Source organism: Lutra lutra, chromosome 7, assembly GCF_902655055.1.
Source record: "Lutra lutra chromosome 7, mLutLut1.2, whole genome shotgun sequence".
Lineage (NCBI taxonomy): Eukaryota > Metazoa > Chordata > Mammalia > Carnivora > Mustelidae > Lutra > Lutra lutra.
In genome coordinates this window covers 6,758,931-6,780,832 of record NC_062284.1, presented here as the reverse complement: position 1 = coordinate 6,780,832, position 21,902 = coordinate 6,758,931, and the positions used below count along the sequence as shown (strand labels likewise).

General features: G+C 48.0%; 2 protein-coding genes, 1 long non-coding RNA gene and 1 other non-coding gene across 8 annotated transcripts; 2 read left to right on the top strand and 2 right to left on the bottom strand.

The window, feature by feature from the left end:
- Positions 1–2,117: 2,117 nt before the first annotated feature.
- Positions 2,118–11,346, bottom strand: MRPL46 (mitochondrial ribosomal protein L46). 4 transcript variants are annotated; one of them, XM_047738253.1, is made up of 4 exons: positions 11,093–11,346; positions 9,623–9,812; positions 8,706–8,879; positions 2,118–2,468 (listed from the first exon to the last, which is right to left on the bottom strand). In XM_047738253.1, exons 1-4 carry the CDS (start codon positions 11,318–11,320, stop codon positions 2,218–2,220), a joined length of 843 nt encoding a protein of 280 aa, XP_047594209.1. In that variant the 5' UTR covers positions 11,321–11,346; the 3' UTR covers positions 2,118–2,217. The 4 variants fall into 4 exon arrangements, with proteins under 4 accessions (XP_047594209.1, XP_047594210.1, XP_047594211.1 ...); XM_047738254.1 differs by lacking the exon at positions 2,118–2,468 and adding an exon at positions 5,346–5,617; XM_047738255.1 differs by lacking the exon at positions 2,118–2,468 and adding an exon at positions 5,624–5,827.
- Positions 6,907–8,699, bottom strand: LOC125105127 (uncharacterized). Its single transcript, XR_007128815.1, has 3 exons — positions 8,259–8,699; positions 7,250–8,048; positions 6,907–7,173 (listed from the first exon to the last, which is right to left on the bottom strand). It is a non-coding gene; the product is annotated as an uncharacterized LOC125105127 (long non-coding RNA).
- On the top strand, positions 7,172–7,305 carry LOC125105712 (U4 spliceosomal RNA). Its single transcript, XR_007128997.1, has one exon. It is a non-coding gene; the product is annotated as a U4 spliceosomal RNA (small nuclear RNA).
- Positions 11,347–11,525: 179 nt separating the features above from the next.
- Positions 11,526–21,584, top strand: MRPS11 (mitochondrial ribosomal protein S11). 2 transcript variants are annotated; one of them, XM_047738321.1, is made up of 6 exons: positions 11,526–11,791; positions 11,900–12,031; positions 17,250–17,348; positions 19,360–19,489; positions 20,447–20,512; positions 21,201–21,584. In XM_047738321.1, the coding sequence occupies exons 1-6, from the start codon at positions 11,727–11,729 to the stop codon at positions 21,306–21,308; spliced, it is 600 nt and encodes a 199-aa protein (XP_047594277.1). In that variant the 5' UTR covers positions 11,526–11,726; the 3' UTR covers positions 21,309–21,584. The 2 variants fall into 2 exon arrangements, with proteins under 2 accessions (XP_047594277.1, XP_047594279.1); XM_047738323.1 differs by lacking the exon at positions 17,250–17,348.
- Positions 21,585–21,902: the final 318 nt, after the last annotated feature.

The window sequence follows — 21,902 nt, the reverse complement described above, 5'->3', positions numbered from 1 at the left end:
ATTCTCAGACACTAGTTGGCTGTCCTACAATTCAGCTCAATCCTGACACCATCTACCTGGAGAGAGCCTCAGATCTAACAAGTTTAGGGCTCAGTCCTACAAGACACCCCCCCACGCCCCCAACCCATCAGAAGCCAATCACCTGTCCAGGAACCTATGCTTCTGAACAAGAGGTTCAATCAGAAGTTCCAAGGACCACAACCCCCCTCCAACTAGGGTTCAATTACTTTGCTAGAATGGCTCACAGAACTCAGAGAAACATATTACTTACTAGAATACTAGGTTATTATAAAAGGACCTAACTCAGGAACAGCCAGATGGAAAAGATCCACAGAGCAAAGTGGGGGGTGGGGGTGGGGGGGTGCAGAGCTTCCATGCTGTCTTGGAGCGTGACACTCTCCCCAAATCTCCAAGAGGTCACCAACTCCAAAAACTCTCTGAACACCCATCCTTTTGGATTTTTATGAAGGCTTCGTTTCATGGTAAGACTGATTCCATCATTGGCCACTGGTGATTGAACTCAATCTTTAGCCTCTCCCCTCCCAGATCAGGGGGTTGGACTTGAGTCCTTGAGTCAAGGTTGGCTTCCCTGGCACCCAGCCTCAATCCTTAGGTTACCAAGGGGCTTTCTAAAACTCACTGCGTTAACATAATGAAAAACACCCTGATTGCTCTCAGCACAGGAAATTCCACAGGTTTTAGGAGTTTTGTGCAGAAACCAAATATATATTTCTTACTATATATCACAGTATCACAGTCCTGAAAATAGTCTCCACCTCACTCTGATGATTCCTTCTCTTCTAGACTGGAGGTCCTTGAGGCGAATACGCACTATACTTCACATCTACGACTCATCCAAAACCCAGAAAGAGAAATGTACTCCTGGTCCTACGTCTGCTGTCTCCTTGGACCCATGTTTCGTTCCCAGGGCAGCCCGACTGCCCCTGAAATCAGCAAGCCACAGCTCGGGGACGTCCCCCCTCTGCAACGAGCAGGTACAGGGGAAGCAGGGAGTATCAGGACCAGGAACCTCAATTTTGATCACAGAAAGCAACTTCCCCGACCCTGAGTGGGAACACAAGGCTACTTCTGAAGAAGAAACAGAAATCCCATTTCACCGGCTTCCATTACATAGGCCAGCTGAGTGGAAACCAGGAAGCTGGGATCCGGGACGCAGCCGTGCTACCAGAACCACCATCCAGCAAAGACGCAGACGGAGACATGCCTCAGACTCTCCCTCCCTTCCACTCTTTTAGCAAATGTTCACTGAGTGCCTTCCGCACCAGGAACTGGGACCACTGATGACTCCAGCAATACAGGGAGGAATCAAGAGCCCCAGCCCAGAAGCGAGAAATCAGCCTTCTCCTCCTGTACCATGCGTGATGGAAGACTCTTAGCCAGTCCCATCTGGCCATGATCCCCCATTTGTAAAACGGAGAGGACAATCGGACCCTGATTATCTCACACAACTGTTTCAAAACAGATAGGACTAAATGCTTAAAAAGAAAAAAAAAAAAAAAAGAATGGGAAAAAAAAAAAGAGAAAAAAAGAAAAGAGAAGAAAAGGAAGCACCTGGGTGGCTCAGTGGGTTAAGCATCTGCCTTTGGCTCAGGTCATGATCTCGGGGTCCTGGGACGGAGCCCCACACAGGGGTCCCTGCTCAGAGGGCAATCTGCTTCTCCCTCTCCCTCCGCAACGCCCCCCACTGTGACATGCACGCTCTCTCTCACTTTCTCTCATAAAAATAAAATCTTAAAAAAAAAAAAAAAAAAAAGAAAGAAAGAGATGAAAAAAGGAAGAAATTAATTCCTAGGCTAGGCTGATACACTTTCATGTCAAGTACAAAGGGAGGAAAATACAAAACGGCTCATGACTAAGGAACTACATAGAACTAGTTTCTTTGCATGAGCCTCAGAGCTTTCACAGACCTCAGGGCTTTTAGCAGGTCAATTCATTTCCTTCAGTTCTCTCCTTCTGCCTCCAGGAAGCTGATTCACTGTGAGGCAATGCAACACTCAACTATCAGCTTGGAAACAAGGGAAAGACACCCTAAGAGACCGCTCTCTCTGCACGGGGAAAAGCCAGTCATCCTTAAAGAACAAATCAGCCGAGACCCACACGATGATAAACTCATTTATTTCTCTGCATTTAGTTGGCTGCGTGCTGTTCCCTACAAAGATGGGACAAGCACATAATGTCCACAGGCCGCACCACCCATCAGAGGTCCAAGAGAAATCTCCTAACCTGGGCCAGGTACTTGGGTTTCAAATAGTCGCCCAGCTCCTCCTTACAGACCCAGACGTGCTGGCCCTTCTTCCTGGTCTGGGAGAAGTCTCCAGTTACTAGCAGTGCTTTGAAGAAGAATACTTTGGCCCCGAGGCTACTCTCTGTCCGCATTGCTTGAGGGAACTTGAACTTGTAGTGGCCACAGGGGGCATTTCCCAGGAACTTGGCTTCCAGGTTGTTTTCTGAAGGGGAGAGGTGAACAGGGAAGATGAGGATGGACCCACCTGTTTACCCCGGCTCCCCCAGGCAGCGGGGTCTGAGAGCCATTTCCAGCCTGAGGTAAAGCAATCCTGGAGAGTGAAGACGAGGATTGTTCCTGAGGAGGCTCTCCCCACACTCTTCGTCCACGGGCTCACGGGCTCACGGGCTCCAGATTCACTGGGTCCATCCCGTGTGCGAAGCTACTGCTCTCGGACTGAAGTCAGCGATGCTGTTCAGACCACTCGCTGGAGTCAGAGCCCCAAGCTTCTAGACTCAGCCCAGCCAATGGCCATGGTCTGCCGATGAAGGACCAAGACACTCAGTATCTGTAAAGCAAAGCTCATTAGCCTTTCATGGGGACTGTCATTTGAAAAGCATAAAAAGGACCCAATTTGACTTCTGTGGGGTGAAAACATCATAACCAAAGTTAAAAGACAAAGACAGATGGTTGGATGTTATCTAGAATCTGTAACAAAGGGTTAATCACAACCAAGCCATTTCAAAGGAAGGGGGAAGGACAGATCAGTCCAGCCCTTGGGAAGCCGCCCGCTAGACAGGAAAAATAAAGCTGGATTCCACCCACCTCAGTCCTCATTTCAGAACGGATACAACACGGATCAAAGACGGAACAACAGAAATTTCACTTTCATAAAAAGGCTGGGTATTCTGGATGATGGTTTCATGGATGTTTAATACTTTCTGAATTTCTTTGTATTTTCAAATTTTTCATTAAAGGAAAAAAAAAAAAACACCCAAAAGAGTACTAGAAAAAATGTGGGATACTCTCTGTATCATTTTTGAGAGGGAAAGCCCTCACCAAGACACAAAATTTTAAAAACCAGTAAGAGAAAAAAGTGTTTATTTACATAAAACTAAATCTTTCAACAAGGAAAAACAAAGCATAAGAAGTCAAAGACAAAGTGGCACACTAAGAAAACTATTTTCAACACACTCCACAAAGGAAGAGTGTCATCAGGTGTAAGTATGAGAAATCAATGAGGAAAAAGTTTTAGAAAGAAAACTTTCTAAAAGAAAAGTGAACTAAGTATATGAACCTAGAGTTCACAAAAAAATAAACATCACTGACCTATAAACTCCTTAAAAGATGCTCAATCTTATTAACAATTAAAAAAAATATAAATTCAGACATGTCATTATTACTGAAGTCCCAAAACTCTGAGCTGTCCTCTGCTTGTCAAGGACAAGAGAAAAATGGGCCCTCTCACACCATCACGGGGGGAGAGGTTAGCATGAACTGCCCTCTTCGGCAAGAGTCACCAGTTTTAATTCTGCGAACCCTTTCAACCAGCGACTCTGCTTCTAGAACCTGAGCCTCCCAGATATGTTTCTCTGCCTGTGTAAGCGAAGAGGAGTACACAAGGACACTCATTACAGCTTATTTGTAAAAGCAACAGACAGGTGAACTGCAGCACACGCATATTATAAGATCTATGCTGGGGTCAGAAGCGTTAAGGTATGGCTTCACACGCTGATACAGAGATGCTTAAATGCCGCACAGAAGAGAAACGAAGGTATATAACCGGGCTCCATATGGGGGAGAAAAAAACAGATGAAGTATGTGTGTGCTTGTAATTTCTAAAAAGATATACCAAAAAAAGAAAAAAAGATATACCAAAAAAATTAAATAAACTAAAAATAAAAGAATACACCAGAAACTGTTAATAAGAGATGCCTCTGAAATGGGAAAATCACTTCTCACCCTATCTTACATTCGCTAAATACTATTTTGATCATTTTTTTCACCATATATAACAAAGTGCTTCTCTCAATACTATCAAAAACAAAAACAGAACCAAAACAAAAATACTACTGGCATCAGAGGAGGAATTGATATGTGAGCTCACCTATAACACAAAATGCCAGCAGAACGTATCTGTGAGTGGTGGAATTACACTGGCAAGTTTCTTTATACTTTCCTGAATTTTCTACTTATTTCACTGAATATTTTTCTATTTTCCTATTTTTGTATTATGTGGAAAATTTTTTCTACTTTTCTATTTTTCTATTTTTTCTATTATCTATTTTTCTATTTTTCCATTATCTGGAAAAAAGGGTTAAAAAATACAGTTAAATCAAGATGAAAAAAGGAACAGTTCATTACAAATGGAGCAAAGAATCACAAAGAAATACACGTAGCCAATAAACACATGACAATACGGTCAATCTCACTAACAATCAGGAAAATGCGAATCCAAAAGAGATCATTTTGTAGTGACTTGGACAGGCAAAAAATAAAAAGACTCATCCATGTGTCGGTGGGGTTGAGAAAAATCCGCACTTCTCTATGCCACTCCTGAAAATGCCCAACGGTATGTACATTCTGCAGGACAAGTGGGCAAGACCCATGGAAAATGTCAATGTGTCCCTCCCTGACCATTAATTCCACCTCGAGGAATTCCATCTTGCAGGACTTAGGAAGACAGGTGCCAACGGGGAGGAAATAAATGGACTCTTACATACGCACACACACACACACACACACACAGATGTACATATACACATTTTTACATTTCTTGAGTTCTTCTTTGCCATTTTAATTATTTTCTATTATTTGCCGTTTTAATAACTCCACAATAAACGAGCACGTTTTATTTGTTATGCTCCTGTTGAATGTCAAAATCTCTTTCGCAGCTTTCCATTCACATCTATTTATTACAGCGGGAACATTACAAGGACACTGGGTTCCGCGGTAGAAACCCTTTCCACGTGGCACACGTGGAGGGAGAACGAAGCGTCTGTCGTGTGTGTGAGGGAAGCTGAGCATCTGAACAGTGATCCCGGTGAGAAACCCAGACGCCACCTCCTAGGGGACAGCAGAGGCCACGGGAGCGCGGGGAAGGTCCCCACCCACTCCATCCCGTCTCGCTCCCGCTCTCGCAGGCCACACAGGCCCCTTGTGGGCAAGGAGCAAGGGGGCACACAGCGGCCGCTGCTTTGTTAACAGGTGCTTGTGCTGGTGACGGGGCCAACGGAGCAGCATTGTTCTGCCAAATCTACATGCCCAATAAACATTTCGCGAGCACTACGGTGAGCCAGGCACTTTGCGGAGAGCTGGGATGATGGGGAGGAACAGATGCTGTCTGGACCTCCCAGGGAGTCAGAATTCTAGCCGGGAGGAGAAGTGTGCCAAACACCGATTGCTGAGCACTGCAGTAAGTGAAAGAGGTGCTCTCCCCTGGAACGTGAGCTCCCACGGAGCAGGGGCGGCGTCCTGTTCATCTGTGACCCCACTGCCTGCACGGTGTCCAGCAAATGGGAGGCTCAGAGTAAACGTTCGTTGCAGAAGGTGAATAAACGCACACACAAATGCTACGGGAACCTAGAGGGAGGAGTAGCTCTGTCTACCTGGAGGCTTGGAGAAGGTTCCAGCACAGAATGTATAACGTACAAGCTGAGTCTTCAAAACGGAGGCGTCAGACCGAGGAGGAGCAAACCGTTCCCGTCAGAGGCCAGCATGCCACAAGAGACGCACGAACGACCACATTACTGGAGGAATGCAGAAGGTCTGCTCGGTTGAACTCAGACTACGCATCAGTGTGCGGACAGACGGAAGACTGGCAAGCTCAGGACCAGAGCAAATGGATTTGTAGGCCGTGCTCGAAAACCTGAACTTCTACGGGAAACCCTTTAGGCAGAGACACGACAGGGGATGTGTCTGAAAACTCACTCTGGCACAAGGAGGGGCACGACGTGAAGGCAAAAGGGAACTTATTTGGCACCTACTTCAAAGGTCCAGTGCCGTGGTTCTCAACCACTGTGACTTCACTTCCCAGGCAGAATCTGGCAATGTCTAGGGACAATTCTGGTTGTTATACTAAGGGGAGTGGAGATGGGCCAGCGCCACTGTTACCTAGTGGGCACAGGCCGGAGATGCAGCCGGCCATCCCACAATGCTCAGGGCAGCCCCCACAAGGAATTACCTGGCCCCACATGTCAACAGTGCCAAGGATGAGAAAACCTAATCTGGCAAAAGGGTGATAGCTAATGCTGTGGGAATAAAAAAAGAGATATTTAGAACAGACCAGGAGGGACTTGAGAACTTCAGGATGTCAGAATGAGGTCAAGAGATCCTGAGGTTTCTAGTTGGGTAAATGCGTTGTCAGGCCAGTAAGCAAGGCCGCGCGGACAAGAGGCACAGGCTGAGAGTGGTAGGACTGTCAATTTTGAGAGTACACACTGATTTTTCAATCTCAGCAAGGGACAGGGAAAGCATGGGGATGGCGCCTGCCAGCCTGCCTCCCCGGACAGTATGTAGCAGACCCTGAGATGTGTGCTGAACTGAATGCCTGCACCTCAAGCCAACCATTTTAAGATAAGCAAATAAGCCTCTTTCATAGAAAGTCTAGGAGGCACCTTCCAGTTGGCTGCCCGCGCTGGGCCCTGGGGCAGAACCTAAATCAGAGCAGAAAGAGCTTTATCAGGGATGACAGAGTGTCAAATACTGAGTCACCAAGATGTCTTCCTCAAAATGACACCAGACAGCCAAGAAATGAAAAATGTCCTCCTTTTCAAAGAGAGACTCAAAATTCAAAATCAGTTTGAGAAGGCAGTGGATTACCTAGACAGAGATGTTGAGACACCAAGTACTTCTTCAGCATCTGAAGTATGGGCGAAAGAGAAATCAGGAGTGACGGGTCGTATTCCATATATGAAAGAACTAAACAGCTTTGCGCAGTGGCAGTATCGTAGCCAATGAGGTTTATCCGAGGCGCGATTATTGCTAATTGAAAGAACTAAACACACTTTCAAGTTCTCAGTACAGTATGTTGCTTTAAAAAAATTAAAAAGGGTAACTCTATGCAGAGTAGATCAGGAAAAGATCCATCCTATGCAGAGGTGAAATAAAATCCACTTCCTCAAGTAGTCCATAGATTAAAGTAATCAAAAACGTGAGAAAAGATAAAACCAAACAGCAAATCTTGATCATTTTTACGAACAATAAATAACGAAGCTTTCAGTGGTGTAGAAACTGAAAAACATTTTACTGTAAATGCTGATGGTTGGGAATCCTGTCTGAACGGTTAGTTCTGCCAGAGACAGAAATGCCACTAACAGGAAGGTAAGTGGGACCCATGGAGTCAGCAGGACCCGCGATGGCTACCCAAGACAATGAAATATCTTACAATCACGGGCTCAAGGGAAGATGTGGCCCAATTAAACCCGAAAAGGAACTAGATTCATCTATTCCTATGGAATATGCAAAACTGTGGAAACCTGGAAGTGAAAGTTCTGTACTTTGTCAGGAAGACACGGCTGACTGAGCAGAAACTGAAGCTCTCCATCCTTCAGGTACGACAGCAGCTGCTCAGTGTGGCAGCCACAAAGGGCCCCTAAGCAGCAGTGACCTGCTCAAAGAGAGGCACGGGAGGAGGAAGGACCTAAAACCACACTCTTTAGTTCTGCACAGGAGGTAAAGACCCAACAAGAGGATCTCTTCAACCAATCCAGCAGCTTCACCAACCTCCCCCGGGCTTGGAACTAAGACCAAGCAGAGTCTTCATGAAGAAAGGAGCCACTGACTACAACTTCCAGATCAAAACCTGTTGACAGGGACGCCTGGGTGGCTCAGTTGGTTGGACGACTGCCTTCGGCTCAGGTCATGATCCTGGAGTCCCGGGATCGAGTCCCGCATCGGGCTCCCAGCTCCACGGGGAGTCTGCTTCTCTCTCTGACCTTCTCCTAGCTCATGCTCTCTCTCACTGTCTCTCTCTCAAATAAATAAATAAAATCTTTAAAAAAAAAAAAAAAACCTGTTGACAGACCACCTGCTTTCCTTTCAGAAGCAGCAGCTGCTGTGGTGGGTATTATTACTTGGTGAATGAAAAAGTAGATTAAGGGGCGGCGGCGGGGGAGACTCAACCCACACAAAGGATGGGAAAAAAATACAGAGTTCAATAAAACACATATTTTTTATAAGTGAAAGAATTATTTTTTCTACCATCAATAAGACCCATGTGTTATATAAGAAAGAAAGAAAGAAAGAGAGAGAAAGAAGAAAAGAAAGTTTAAAAATCTCAGTGGGACAAAGACTCCCACCTGACCTAAAATTTTTTCTAGGTGAAATTTTTATAGATATAGAAGTTCCCATTAACGACCCACCTCCAATCCTTCCAGCCATCATCACGAGCCGGTCTGCAAATTCCACAGCTGAGTGTGAAAGGAGTCTTATGAGGTTTGGAGAGAGACAGAGAACTCACCTGAGAGCGTGGCCAGGGTTCGTTCCGCTGTTCCTCGGAGGGTCTCCCCGGGCTGCCACTCTGCCTGGGGAAGCATCCAAACATCCTGGTCTCCAAGCTTCTCTTTGACCAACAGAACAAGGTTCCTATCTAGCTTCCGGTTCAGTGAAGTTCGGTCATTCTTTTTATCGGCTTCTATGAAGAAAAGGGGACCAGAGAAGACAAAAACACTGTGATCTGCCAGAACCAAGGAGAACAGTTTTACAGTCTTCCTTTAAGGTAGAGCTACAACCTTTACCATCTTAAAATCAAATTACGACCCTGACCCATCTCTCTAATTCAGACCTCTTTCAGGGTAGAGTCTCACAATCTTAAGAAAACTACAATGTAAGAAGAGAAAACCAAAAGCTGAACTTCTCCTTTGAAGAGCACTACCTTGTGTAGGTACTTTGAGCCTTTGGAAAAGAAGCTATACCCACACTACTTCAAACACTACGACTTCACTCGTTTTGACACTTACTGACTTAACTTGGCCCCACTTTCTCTGTTCTTCGGTCTTCATCTGAGATAAGAGAACTCAATCCTCTGTTCTGGGAGAGATTTCAGATGACACGCAGAAAACTAGCGGGAAAGGCTTGCTTCCCCCCCCCTCACCCCCACACTAGGAAGTAAACTCAAATACATTCATGAAGTTTAACTGAGAAAGAATAGGTTATCCCAACACCCTTACCTCCCACTCAAAAATAACACCGGCCTTTAAAAATTCTATTCAGCTGGAAATGAGGAGCAGGGAAAAGACTTTCTTTTTCTCCCACCTGAAAGTTTTGCAACCATCTGCTACTTAAAATACAAAGCAGGGGCTAAGCAAATGTCCTTTGTCTGAAAACCAAAATACCCCCCTTTTCCTTTTCTCTTGCTGGCCTAAAATGACCACAAACCTGTTATACGAGCTCCAGGTTTGAACTGTAGGAACTTCTGCTCCCATGCATCTTCCAAATCCTGCACCAGCAGTATATTCCGTTCATCTCCTTCTTCATCATACAAGTCAGCTTTCTTCTTTGCCAGTTGCTGGGCTTCATCTAAAGCACGAAGCTCATGGTCTGAATATAAACTTCTCTCTACTTCAATCTGAGAAAATTAAAAGGACAAAAAAAAACAAAAACAAAAACAAAACAAAACAAAAAACAGGCAAGAATAGAAAACAGAGCTATAGCACACTTGACACACCACCCAGCATAACCAGACATACAATTAAAACACCACAGGAAAATAAAAAGAAAGAAAAACAGTCATCTGCACTTTGGGCTTGAGTTACATTTGCTAAAATGTTAGAATGTGATTGGAGGTCAAGCTGCTACAAAGAACAGAGAACTGGGAGGGGAGCCGCCTGCCCACTTAACCACACTCCAGCCCTGTCAACCCTTGATCTCACCAAACTCCTCAGGGAGTTTACAGATGCTGTTCCCTCTTCCTAGAATGTTTTCCTTCATGCTCTTCTCCGAGGAGATTGCTACGCATCCTTCAGATTTCAATTTAAGTACCATACTCTTTGGGGGCTACCAGCCACAAAATCAAATTAGATGTCCCGGTTAAAATCTTTTATAGTACCCTGTGTCTTCCTTTATTACACTTACCAGGGTCTGCAGTTATACAGTCATGTGATTATTTGGTTATTGACCGGCCCACCTCCACTAGACTGAACACTCTGAGAACCAAAGGCTTATCTGTCTTACTCATTCCTAGCACTCAGCACAGTGTCTATACAAAATAGGCGATAAATGATTATCAATAAAATTATTAATCAACTATTTGCAGAATAAGTTAATGAGCCAAGTAAAAAGCAGGAAGTGAAGTTTAGAGCTCCCAGCAGCCAACACAAAAAAAACATCTCAGATTCTACGAAAACAACCTTCAATCACTGTCTATGGGGATTTAAGCCCCTCACAGCCCCTACACTGAGTATTTGCCCCTGTTTCCTCACTTGCCCCTCACACACAAACTTTACCACAGTCATCTTATATGTGTGCCCATTATATTCTCCTAAAACACCACATCAGACTCTAAATTTCAGACATTCAGACTACCTGCGATAGGAACTAAGCCGTCTTGTTCAGCACCGCGTACCTACCATATTCAGTAAGAAAGAAAAGCAACTCTACAGAGTTGCCTGGCGTGACAACAAAAAATCCCAATGAAAACAAACTTTTACTGAACACCTTCTATGTACCAAACTAACCCAGTAAGGTAGATACCGTTGCGCAAGTTGAGTACGCTGAAGTTCAGAGAGGTGAAATGACTTGCTCAAGGTCACGGAGACTGGTGCCGGAGACAGGATCGAATCCTGGCCCACGTGCTTCTCTTGGTTCCCCAACAGCACCTTGAAGCCGCTAGCCGCACTTCAATCCTACCTGCTGTAGTAGAGCCGCCATCTCTTCCTGCAATGGGGTCAGCGGCTTCGAGACCAGCGGTGGCCGCTGCAGGCACACCGCGCCCAAAAGACGCCATGGAGACCCGCTGATCGAGGGTGCAGCCGCAAGGGCTAGGCTGCGAGAACCCAGGCTACCGGCCCAGAGCCCCTCGAACCGCCACCAGCCCTTCGCCACCCCAAACAGAGACTGCCTTATGGGCGCCGCCATTCTTCTGCCCTCCCACAATGTACCGCGGCTCCCTGCGGGGTCCTGGGCCAATCCCATGCTCCCACAAGGCAGCGCGAGAGCGGCAGGCGGAAGAGTTCTGTCCCGGGAACTACCAGAACGAACCACTCCAATATGGAGGGGTAGGCGAAGAAGTTTAGGGGAAAGGGAAGAAACTCCCAGTTAAAAAAAAAAGAAAATAAAAGAAACTCCCAGTTAGCACTCGAAACGACAATTATTGCAGAGCATTTAAATAGGAATAAAAAATCTTTAATGGATCTCAAGGAGAGGAATGAGATGATTTTCCTTGTACGCCCCCCCCACGAGCACTCGAGGTGCTGGTGCCGCTCCAGCTGCGCCAACCTCTGAGGTCGCCGCGGACGGCAGCTGACGGGGTTCAATCCAAGTCATGCAGGTGGTACGAAAGACGGGGTCTTGGCTCTTGCGGTCTTGGGGTTGGCCACCGACGCCCAGGTAAGAATGATCACCAGCCCCTCCCCGAATGCACGGTCATCCCCGCGACTGCGCTCCTGCCTGTGTCCCTGAGCCGCCTGGACCTCACCGAGCTTTCCCTCCCCGCAGGGTCGTGGCCGGGGCGCCAGCCTCCACCATCCACACCGGCGCCCAGCAGCTGCAAGACGCGGCGGCCAAGCAGGAGGTTGAGGAGAAGGCGGCGGCGGCGGCGGCTCCGGCTCCGAGCCGCAGCAGCTTCAGGTGAGGGCCTCTTAAGCCCAGCCCTCTGGACACCGGCACCGCCGTCCGGAGCCCGACAACCGGTGAATTCCCAACTCTGCCACTTGACGTCTTTGGGACCCTAATGCAGATTAGCCTCTGAGCCCCGGCTTTCTCGTCTACAAATGGAGAGGATGCCGAGAGAGTTTGCGAGGATCAAATGAGATGAGCCTTGGCACAAAGTGGGGCGCTCTGTGAACAGTTAGACGAATGAATGAGTTAATGTCGGAGGTGTATAGTAAATGTCACCTTTTTCCCTCTGAGAGGGGTGTCATGGCAGACTAACAACCTTCCCTGCGCCTTGGATATAAAATGGGAGTTGGGGGAGCAGGGGGTGCTACACCGCGGTGTACATTATTGAGTTGGGGCAGGGTGGTTTTTGTGCTCACCCCTAGGGACCGGTCCCTTGCTTTCCATCAGTGCTGCTACCCCTATGTTCATTCGCATCCATTCAACAAATGTTTACTGAAAACCTGTTTGGTGCCAGGTACTGTGCTAGGTGCTGGGAGTACAAATACAAAAGATCATTCTTTCCCCACCAGTAGGTCACAGGCTACAGAGGAAGACAGTCATGCAAGCATTTTCGGCATAATCTGGTCGGTAGTGTGCTGGAGTAAGAACTGGTTGCTAGGAAGTATGAAGGAATGAGTGTCTCACTCCTGCGGAAGTCAGGCAAGACTGCCAGGAAGATAATGTGGAGCTAAGAACTGAATTGAACGGGAGTTAGGCTGGACAACATGAAAGGGATAATTTTAGGCAAAGTTAATATTCTGTGTAAAGGCATGCATTGTGAAAGCACATGGTATATTCAGGTGTGTGCCTGATGGCAGATGAGGCCAGCAAAAGAAGGAATCGGAAGGCTGAGGGTCTTACCTGTAACAGTGCGGCTTTCAGACTCTTCCCACGATAGGCAGTGGGGAGCTGCTGAAACAATGCAAGCCAAGATCCTGTTGGGGTCATTCAACAATGTCAGGCACTGTTTAAGGCATTAGGGACACATCAGTGACCAGACACCCCAAAACCCCTGCCCCTGTAGAACTTAAATTCTAGTGGTTAGGGGGCAGTGAAAAGAAAACATGTAAAACCTGAGGGTATGACAGATGGTGAGAGTGTGTATGTCTAGTGTTTGGGAGGAATAGCGAGGTCAGCGTGGAGTGAGGAGTGCAGCAGGGGATGGGAATGAGTTGTGCAGCCGATACCTGCGGCTGCATCTGTTCCGGCTCATAGGACCTCGTGAGGACTCCAGCTTTGACTCTAGGTGAGATGGACAGCCGTTGGAGAATTTTGAATAGAGACTTGAAATGATGTTGCTTCATTTTAAAGAGTCCCTTTGGCTGCCGCGTCGATATCACAGTGCAGAGAAGGAAGGATGGAAGCTGGGAGACATCTTCTAAGCAGTTAGATTTTTGAAACAACCAGGCAGGAAATGATGGTGGCCTGGACCAGGATGACAGCTTTCTGCGTAGGACATACAGAAAGTGGGACCAACAGGATGTGTTCATGTAAGGTGTGAGAAAAAGAGAGGAAGGAAGGAACACTAAAATTTTTGGCCTAAGCAGCTGGAAAGGTGGAGTCGTCATTTCCTAAGATGGGAGAGGCTGCAGGAACGTGGCTTTACTCAGTTAACATCCAGCGGAGGTACAGTGTCGGCTTTTGGAAATGGGGTTCAGGGGAGTGATTGGGGCTAGAGACACACATTTGATTCATCATACAGATGATGCTTAAAACCACAAGACTGTATAAGATCATCGAGACAGTAAGTGTAAATCAAGAGGAGCGGTCCAAGGACTGAACCCTAGAACCCTCTAACATTTAGAAATTTAGGAGATGGGGGAAATCATCAAAAGAGACAAAGAAGGAAATTCTTGAGAGTAAGAAAATCGAGAGGGATTTTTTTTTTTTTTTAATGTAGTTCAAGGCTGGAGAGATCAGCTGTGTCAGATGTTTTATGAGAAGTTATCGGGCTGATGATGGAACTGCTCATTGGATTTAACATAGTGAGTTGGTCGATGACCTTGCCTAGAGCATTTCTGGCAGAATAATAGGGCTAAAGTCTGATTGGGGTGGGTCCAAGGAGAATAGAAGACAGAAAGAAACATCAAGTGTAGTCAGTTCTTTGAGAGGGAGTAGAGAAACGGGCAATAGCTCAGGGAGGCTTTGAGATAAAGAGGGTTTTGTTTGTTTTTAGGTTGGGGAATTGAGAGCATGTTTTGCTGATGGGAATGATACGGGGTAGAACATCGCTGGAGTGATGTCCTTGAGAGGCAAACGCAGGTGGAGCATCACAAGAGGAGAGAAGGCAAAGATTGTGGGCACAGATGTTTGGTAGTGGAAGCTGGGAGAAACTCTGATTGCTTGTATTTCTCTGCGGAGGTCATCAGCTGGCTGTGAGGAGACAGGAAGGAGGTAGAGGCTTCAGGAGACAAAGGAAGGCATAAAGTAGTCATCCAGGAGACTGGAAGGATGATTGAATTGGGGACATGCGTACAGTGCTGAGGGCCCACTTGATGTCAGAAGTCATTAAAATAAAGCAATAGTTCTCAGCTGGGGCAGTTTGGCCTCCAAGAGGACTTCTAGCAAGATCTGCAGGCATTTTTGGTTGTTACAACGCAGGGCAGTGGAGGGACAACTAGTGGGTAGAGGCCAAGAATGCTGCTGAACACCCCATAAGGCACAGGCCAGCCCCTCACCACCAAGAATTATCTTGCCCAACATGTCAGTAGTGCTGAAGTTGAGAAACCATGATAGGTAGAGAGACCAGTCGACACTGGCGTGGATATTTTCTCTAGCCAGCTGCATAGAAGCATGCCTAGGCTTGGCATGGCTGGAGGGATGGATTCAGCCAGGGTTAGTGTTTGCCAGGAAGGTACCATGAAATAAGAGGAGGCAGAGGACTGAGGGGGTATGCAAGGGAGTGATGAAATTTACGGGAGGCCAGGAGAGAAGTGAGGGCCTGGGGGTGGGGAGGGAAAGTGAGCCAGCAGGAGGGTCGGTGGGCTGGGAAGGATTCCTGGAGTAGGGGTCGCATGGGTGTGCCTGAAGGTAGGTGGCTTGAGTGTGCTGCTTAAAACCAAGGTCATGAGGAGGTTGCAGACCTGGCAATGACAAAGGCCCGGTATGACCACAGGAGGAAGTAGTAGGCCAGGATAGAGGACACAGGATCACTGGAGAAAAGGAGGTCAAGAAACAGAGCCCATACGGTTGGAAGGATCTTGTGGAAGCCACACGTATAATTATGACAGGAGTGGTGAGCCAGCAGCTCTCATCGCTGCATTTTTCTACATTTATTTGCATTGTTAAACAATCTTCTCTAGCCACAATTAGAAAGTGGGTTGCAGACCGTGCGGCCAGGCTTTCTTTATCTGGAAGTGGAACTACAGCAGACCTGGCCCAGGTCCCAGCGTCTGGTGCACTGTCAGGGGCCGTTCGGGGTGGTCGCCCTCCCTCCCGTGCCTGAGCTGCTTGCGGTAGAAATCAGCCTTCCCTTCCAGCCCTTCAGCAGCAGAGAGCAGAGACTGTTTTCAGTGCTCAGCGCTTCCGTTTTCCTGACTGTGAGCTCGGGTATGAAAAGGCAGCAGACCCCCACGGCTTTGTCTTTCCTTTGTCTGGGCTTCCCCTGGGAGAACCACTCTCTCTTTTGTACTTGAACCTGCTCTGTTTCGAGGCCTGATCTTGTCCGTGCCTTCAATTAAGTGGCTCAAGTTCCAAATCCTCCTGAGTTCAAAACCCTTGCTGTATATGAAGGCATGATAAAGTATGGTCAGACTTCAGTAGGCTTAGTTCTTAGACCCCCTGAATCAGGAGGGAAATGATTCGTGGGGAATTGATGTCCTCTCAGAGCCTCAGCCGCTCTCCATCTTGGCTTGTAGGTTGAAAAGCCAGCAGCCTGCTCAGGACCCAGTCATCTCTACACCAGGCCTAGCAGGGAGGAACACACTTGTACCTCTTGAAGACCATTTGGGTATTTTCTGTTTTGTTTTTGAAAAACGTCTCTAGGAAAGCAGGTGGGGCTCAGCACCAGGATAGCGCTCTTATAATATTTTGTGAACCGCAGTCTGTTGAATTTCAGGAGGCGTGGGGAGGTACAAACACAGGTCTGGTCCATGCATATAGGCAGGACGCGACAGCAGGCTTACTCGTGTCTGGAATGTTGAAGGACAACCCTGTGTTTGAGTACAAGGAAGCACAGCGTGGCGGACTGGGCTTTGAACTGAGGCGGGTGTCCTAGGCACAAAGTCTGGTTTCCCTTGCTGACCCTGTTCTCCTATTTGTGCCTCAGTTTCTCCACCTGCACACTGACCTAGAGTACTGACCTAGAGGTAGCCAGAGGACAGATTAGACTGAGACAGAGAAAGATCTTGAACTCAACATAATGTCTAGATCAGTGTTCTCAACCCTGGGTTCGCATCTGGTTCACTGGGGATATTTTAGGAATAGATTCTCGGGCCCCATCCAGAAGTGAAGCATCGGGATTAAGCATCAGAACCATGAGATTCCGCCGTTCAGCCAGCACGGAATGCTACTGGTCTAGGATAGAGAGTGGCTAACTGGGTCCCTACCCAAATCTGGCCAGGTGCCTGGTTTTTTGTAAATACCATTTTACTGGAACATAGTCAAAATAGTCACACCCATTAATTTACTGTTGTCTGTGGCTGTCTTTGCACTTGAGGCCAAACTGCCTAGTTGCAACAAAGACTCCGTGGCCAGCAAACCCTAAAGTATTTACTATCTGGCCCTTTACAGAAAAGGCTTGCTGACTTCTATCATGGGGGATACTGAATTTTTTTTTTATAGTAATGATACTACAAATATTATTAAAATTATTTTGTCCTTTTTTATAAAATAGTCAAGCTATCATCTGAAACCAGAAATAGAGGTTTGACTTTATTTTTGTATTTTTTTAGTCGCAGAAAGAGTGGCCCATAAAGAATTGAAAACAGTGATCTGAATGTCCCAGAAGGGACACAGGAAGGTAGGGAGGGTGGATTAAATGCTCTTTTTCTCCTAGCAGAAAGTCACTAGGTGTGTCCATAGTCGACACTCGAGGAAAGACTGCCTCAGCCCAGTGTTCGTGGGAACAGCAGTAGTACCAGATGGACTGGGGACAGCTACCCCAGGAGCAGGTCCGGGGTCCAGGGCTGTTGGTTTTCACTGACTTAAAAAAAATCGGGATTTACCTAAAGTGATTCTTTAATTACAGCATTTACCCTCCAGTTCCAGGACAGGAGAGCCCTCTGAGGTGGGCAGGGAAGAAATTCGAGGAGATCCCAATCGCACACATCAAAGCATCCTACAACAAGTAAGAGGAAGGAGCACCTGGGAAGGTCTCGGGGGGCTTCTTTCCCCTTCGTGGGGGAGGGCAAGCCCAGGGGGCCGAACTCTGCATGTTAGTGTTGATGTAGGGGTCCCCCAGCGCCCCTCCCCCTTACTTTGGGAAGCCACCTCTGCCTTTATAAAAATTTCTTTAGATTTCATGAAAACATGAACTAGGTTGGACAGATTAAGTTAAGCTTTCTCAGCCTGCCTTAGGACTAGTATTTCCTGGTTCTCCGAAGTCGGAGAGAGCGGTTATTAGGATGCGTGTGTTAAGTGTTATGGATACTGGGGAACAGAGGATAGGTGAGATATACGTGAGACAGGTGGCTTCAGATTCTATGATTCTATGATTTACTGACAAACTCACCAAAACGTAAATCTGCAGGTAAGTATTGTCCCTTGGAAGCGACTTTGGGCAACTGTGCCCTGACCTCCAACCTCAAAGGGCTACGCAGAGTCGTGATTTAACGTGTGACTTCCAGATGAGTGTCGGGGCCTTCCCAGCTGTGTGTTGGCAACAGAAACCTTGCTGACCGCAGGGACAGCTTTGCAGATCAGCCCCCACTGCGAGCTGGGCTCAGCCTGCCCAGGAAGCGATTCAGAGAACCGTACAGGGGACTGTGGGTCGGGGATGGCGTGTGCACAGCTGAGATGCCGTAGGATTTGTCCAGCATTTATGTGATAAGCTCGAAATGAGAGAAATTGGGTTTCTTTTTCTTCCCTTCTCAGGCTGATAAGGACACAGGGTAGCGCGCTCTGTATAAGCGCCGATGGCCCACCCCACGTGTCTCTATTGAAGTTGTGTCAGGGACAGGCAGTTCTCATGTGCTTTTTTCGGCACAGAAAACCTGGGAGCCCTGCCAAGGGGAAAGGGCAGCAGTAGCCAGGCCAACAAGCCAATGGTCTGGACCCGGGACCACCCACTGGCCTCCCCAGAGCTGCTTCTCCACCTCCCTCTTTACCGGGAGTCCACAGGGAACTCCTAGACCAGAAGATAGAGAGACATTGGCCAAGAGGAAATGACGAACATATCTAAGTATTTCTTGAAGTCAGTTGGGGATGACTAGAAAAGTTTCACTTAAAAAAAGCTTTTTGATTTTTTAAGTCATCATCTTTTAGAAATGTATACTGAAATATTTCCTGATGAAATGATGGGTCTGGGATTTGCTTCAAAACAACCCATTGTTGGGGAAGAAGGGAGTGGAAATAGAATTCATAGATGAGACTAAATTGGATCGGAGCTAATGATTCCTGAAGCTGGGTGATGGGTCCATGGTTGTTCATATCTTCTTCTGCTTATTTTTGGGTATATTTGAAACTTTGTCTAATGAAAGCCTTATTTTTTTAAATGACCTGATGTGAAACATCTAACTTCTTAGGAAAAAAAGCCCGACACGGGTATCAAATCTAATATAAACACCAGCCACAGGGGAGACACTAGGAGGAAAACGTGCCAGCCTTCTTCTGGGTGACATTTAACCACTCTGGATTCTGCAGCTTGTCCTAGCTCAGACCCCTAAAACAAAATACCACAAATGGGGGCTTAAACAACGGACATAGATTCCTCACAGTTCTGGAAGCTGGGCGCAAGGAGCCAGCGTGAGGGATTCTGGTGAGAATTCCTCTGAGTTTCAGGGGACCGGCTTCACGTTGTGTCCTCTCATGATGGACTGGGCGAGGGAGCTCTCTGGGGCCCCATCAGCCCCGTCACCTACTCATCTCCCAGTGACATGACTTTTGGGGGGACACAAGCATGCAGTCCATAATAGAGCGGTCCTCAGATGATATGACGAGTCTGTTTTTGATGAGGCTTAGGGGATGATTCTGACCTTTCCTGACACCTCCTGTAAGAGCTCAAAAGGTATTCATCAGAGAAGCTTAAAGGGAAGGCAGCCGAGGGCCTTTATCTTTCTCACTCGGGCTTGCGAGGGCCTGGCTTAGTGCTCTAACTGCCCTGACCAGTCATTATGTCCTGCGCGCTCCCTCCTCCCCAGCACACAGATCCAGGTGGTCTCCGCCGCTAACCAGCCCCTCGCCCGCACCTCCTGTGGCACAGAGGGATTCCGGAATGCCAAGAAGGCCACGGGCATCGCCGCACAAACAGCAGGCATAGCTGCCGCGGTGGTAAGTCTGTGTTCTTTCTGGCTACCTCTGTGGTGTGTCCTGTTTTCTGCCTGGCTCATCGCCATGAGGAAGATTCTCCTCGACGTCATTCAGAAGCAGTAGTGTCTGACAGCTCCCGTTCGCTACTCCAACCTTGTGCAGTCTGAAGAGGTCTGTCTCTCTCTTTCTCTCATGCAATACCGATTTCACTGTGAACTGTTCAGACTTTTCTAGAAGCAAATTGGCAGTATGCTCCTTTTAGTATATTTATTGATCATCTGTACGCCAGACAGTTTACGTTCATCACCTTAAATCCTCAAGACGCTCGGTATTACGCGTGTCTTTGAGAGCCAGGGAAGGTCCAGAGCGAGACTTGCTTTGAGTCATTAGTCTGGGGCCCTGGCCTGTGTACGGTCTGCCATGGAGCCCACGTTACGGAGGCTCCGCTCTGCCAAACCGGAAGTACTTCCTGAAGGAAAACCTTGGCCTTCAAACAAAGCCCGATGCCCCAAAGTATTATTTGCTGTATGTTAATGATCATCAAAATATAGTACGGATTGTGTACACTTAAAATGTCAGTCTTAACAGTGGCTTCTGTGTGTTTTCCAGACTTTCTGTAATGAACTGCTTTTATAGTCAAGAAAGAAAATTTGACATGATAACACTTAAAATTGTCAATAATTGAAAGTGGTAACGCTTTTTAAGTGGGTTATTTAAGCGAGGCCTTAAAATTCCGCCTTTACTGAGAAAAATGTGAGCGATGTTCAGGAATTTCCATCAGGTGGCAGTGCTGCCCTGGGTTAACGGGGGACACACGCGGCTGTAAATCTAGAGTTGGACACATTCCCATTCCGTGCTCTGCTGGTGTCTGCCCTGCACCGCGATCATCTGTCCTTTGCTGCCTTCCCTGTTTGCTGCCTGGTTACGTATGTGGGTGCCTTTTCTCCCCAGCACTAACCACTTGCTCCTCCTCTCCAGAAAGCTGCAGGCAAGGGCGTGACCCACATCCGAGTGGTGGTGAAGGGCCTGGGCCCAGGGCGCTTGGTAAGTGGCCGGGAGGCTCTGCAGCATGTGCACTTCCTTAGTGAGAGAAACGGGGCTTGAGCATAGAGTCAGGAGAGCGGAAGAACCCTCTCCTCGAATTCCAGGACTGCTTGAGTTTCTGTCTGGTCTTCTAACCCACTGAGCTTCCCAGAAGCAAGCCCAGGTCACCGAGTCTAATTCATCAGATGCTTACGGCGTGCCTGCTGCGTGCCAGGCACTGGGCATGGGAAGGTGCTCCGTGGGGCTATCACAGTGGGTACCCCAGTACAGACCGGTGGGTCCAGCTGGTAAAGCTCGTGCCCAGGGTGCTGGGAGCCCACTGGGCATATCCTCAAAGAGGTGACATCCGTACTGATTTTGCAAGAACAGCAAGGCATTAGCTAGGTGTGCATGGAGGGAGGGGACATTCCAGGCAGAGGACATTACAAAGGGTAATGCTTAAGGTGTGTTGGGGTTTACAGGTGGTCCCAGTTTTCAGATCATAAAGCACAAGGTAGGAAGTGACAGGTGCTCCTGGAGAAAGGGACAGCCGTGAGGACACAGTGAAGGGGTTTGGTTCGGAGTCCGTAGGGAGAGAAGACAGGACTGTAGGGAGCAGAGCCCTTACCCCATCCCTCCAAGCCCTGCCTGCATGTGCCGGGTCATCGTGTCTGGGACCATGGCATTCTGCCGTTCCTTCTCCTTGCAGTCTGCCATCAAGGGACTCACCATGGGGGGCCTGGAAGTGATCTCAATCACAGACAACACCCCCATCCCGCACAACGGCTGCCGCCCCAGGAAGGCTCGGAGGCTGTGATGGAAAGGAAGCCTGTCCCTGAACTGTCAAGTCCCATCTCCAGCTGGACATCATGTCGGAGCTCTCTCCGGAGCCGGGCTTGCTGGAGAACCCTCAGGGAGCAAGAGGGAGCTTTGCCCCCTTTCATGATGGCCTTGCTTGTTCCTTCAACTGGAGACCTGTGTCCAGAAGGGACTCAAGAGGACCCCCAGGGCAGCTGCAGCCCAGACTCCGCAACCCGCAACCAGTAAACGCTGCCTCTGCTCTGCAGAAATAAAACGCTTTCTACCACCTGTAGTCACCTGTGAGGTTTCTGCCTGCCGAGTTGGCGGACAGTAGTCCCCACTGACTTCTGGGAGTGAGGTGACTGTGAACGGAGGCATGAGGCCCCAGGCCGAGGGGGACCGCACACACAAGCCGCTGCTTACCCAACAGCCTCCTGCCTGCTCCCAGGGGTTTCCTTTTGGGCCCCAAATGGAGAGCTTCTTGCCTCCTCCCCCTGGAGTGCTCTGGTGGTGGGAATTCCACCATTAGCGGGCATATTTAAAGTTTGTGCCAGCGGCGTGGGAGGACCGCCTGAGCTTCCTCACGGTGACCTCTTCCCCTGCGCTGGGG

What these genes read in the sequence shown, in the direction of transcription:
- MRPL46 (XM_047738253.1), bottom strand. Translation starts at nt 11,320, where the DNA reads ATGGCGGCGCCCATAAGGCAGTCTCTGTTTGGGGTGGCGAAGGGCTGG. An exon ending in TGGCGGCTCTACTACAGCAG is followed by an intron (nt 9,813 to 11,092) that starts GTAGGATTGAAG and finishes TAATTTTCTCAG; the next exon opens with ATTGAAGTAGAGAGAAGTTT. An exon ending in ACCTGGAGCTCGTATAACAG is followed by an intron (nt 8,880 to 9,622) that starts GTTTGTGGTCAT and finishes TTTTCTTCATAG; the next exon opens with AAGCCGATAAAAAGAATGAC.
- MRPS11 (XM_047738321.1), top strand. Translation starts at nt 11,727, where the DNA reads ATGCAGGTGGTACGAAAGACGGGGTCTTGGCTCTTGCGGTCTTGGGGT. An exon ending in CCGAGCCGCAGCAGCTTCAG is followed by an intron (nt 12,032 to 17,249) that starts GTGAGGGCCTCT and finishes CTTTAATTACAG; the next exon opens with CATTTACCCTCCAGTTCCAG. An exon ending in ATCAAAGCATCCTACAACAA is followed by an intron (nt 17,349 to 19,359) that starts GTAAGAGGAAGG and finishes CCTCCTCCCCAG; the next exon opens with CACACAGATCCAGGTGGTCT.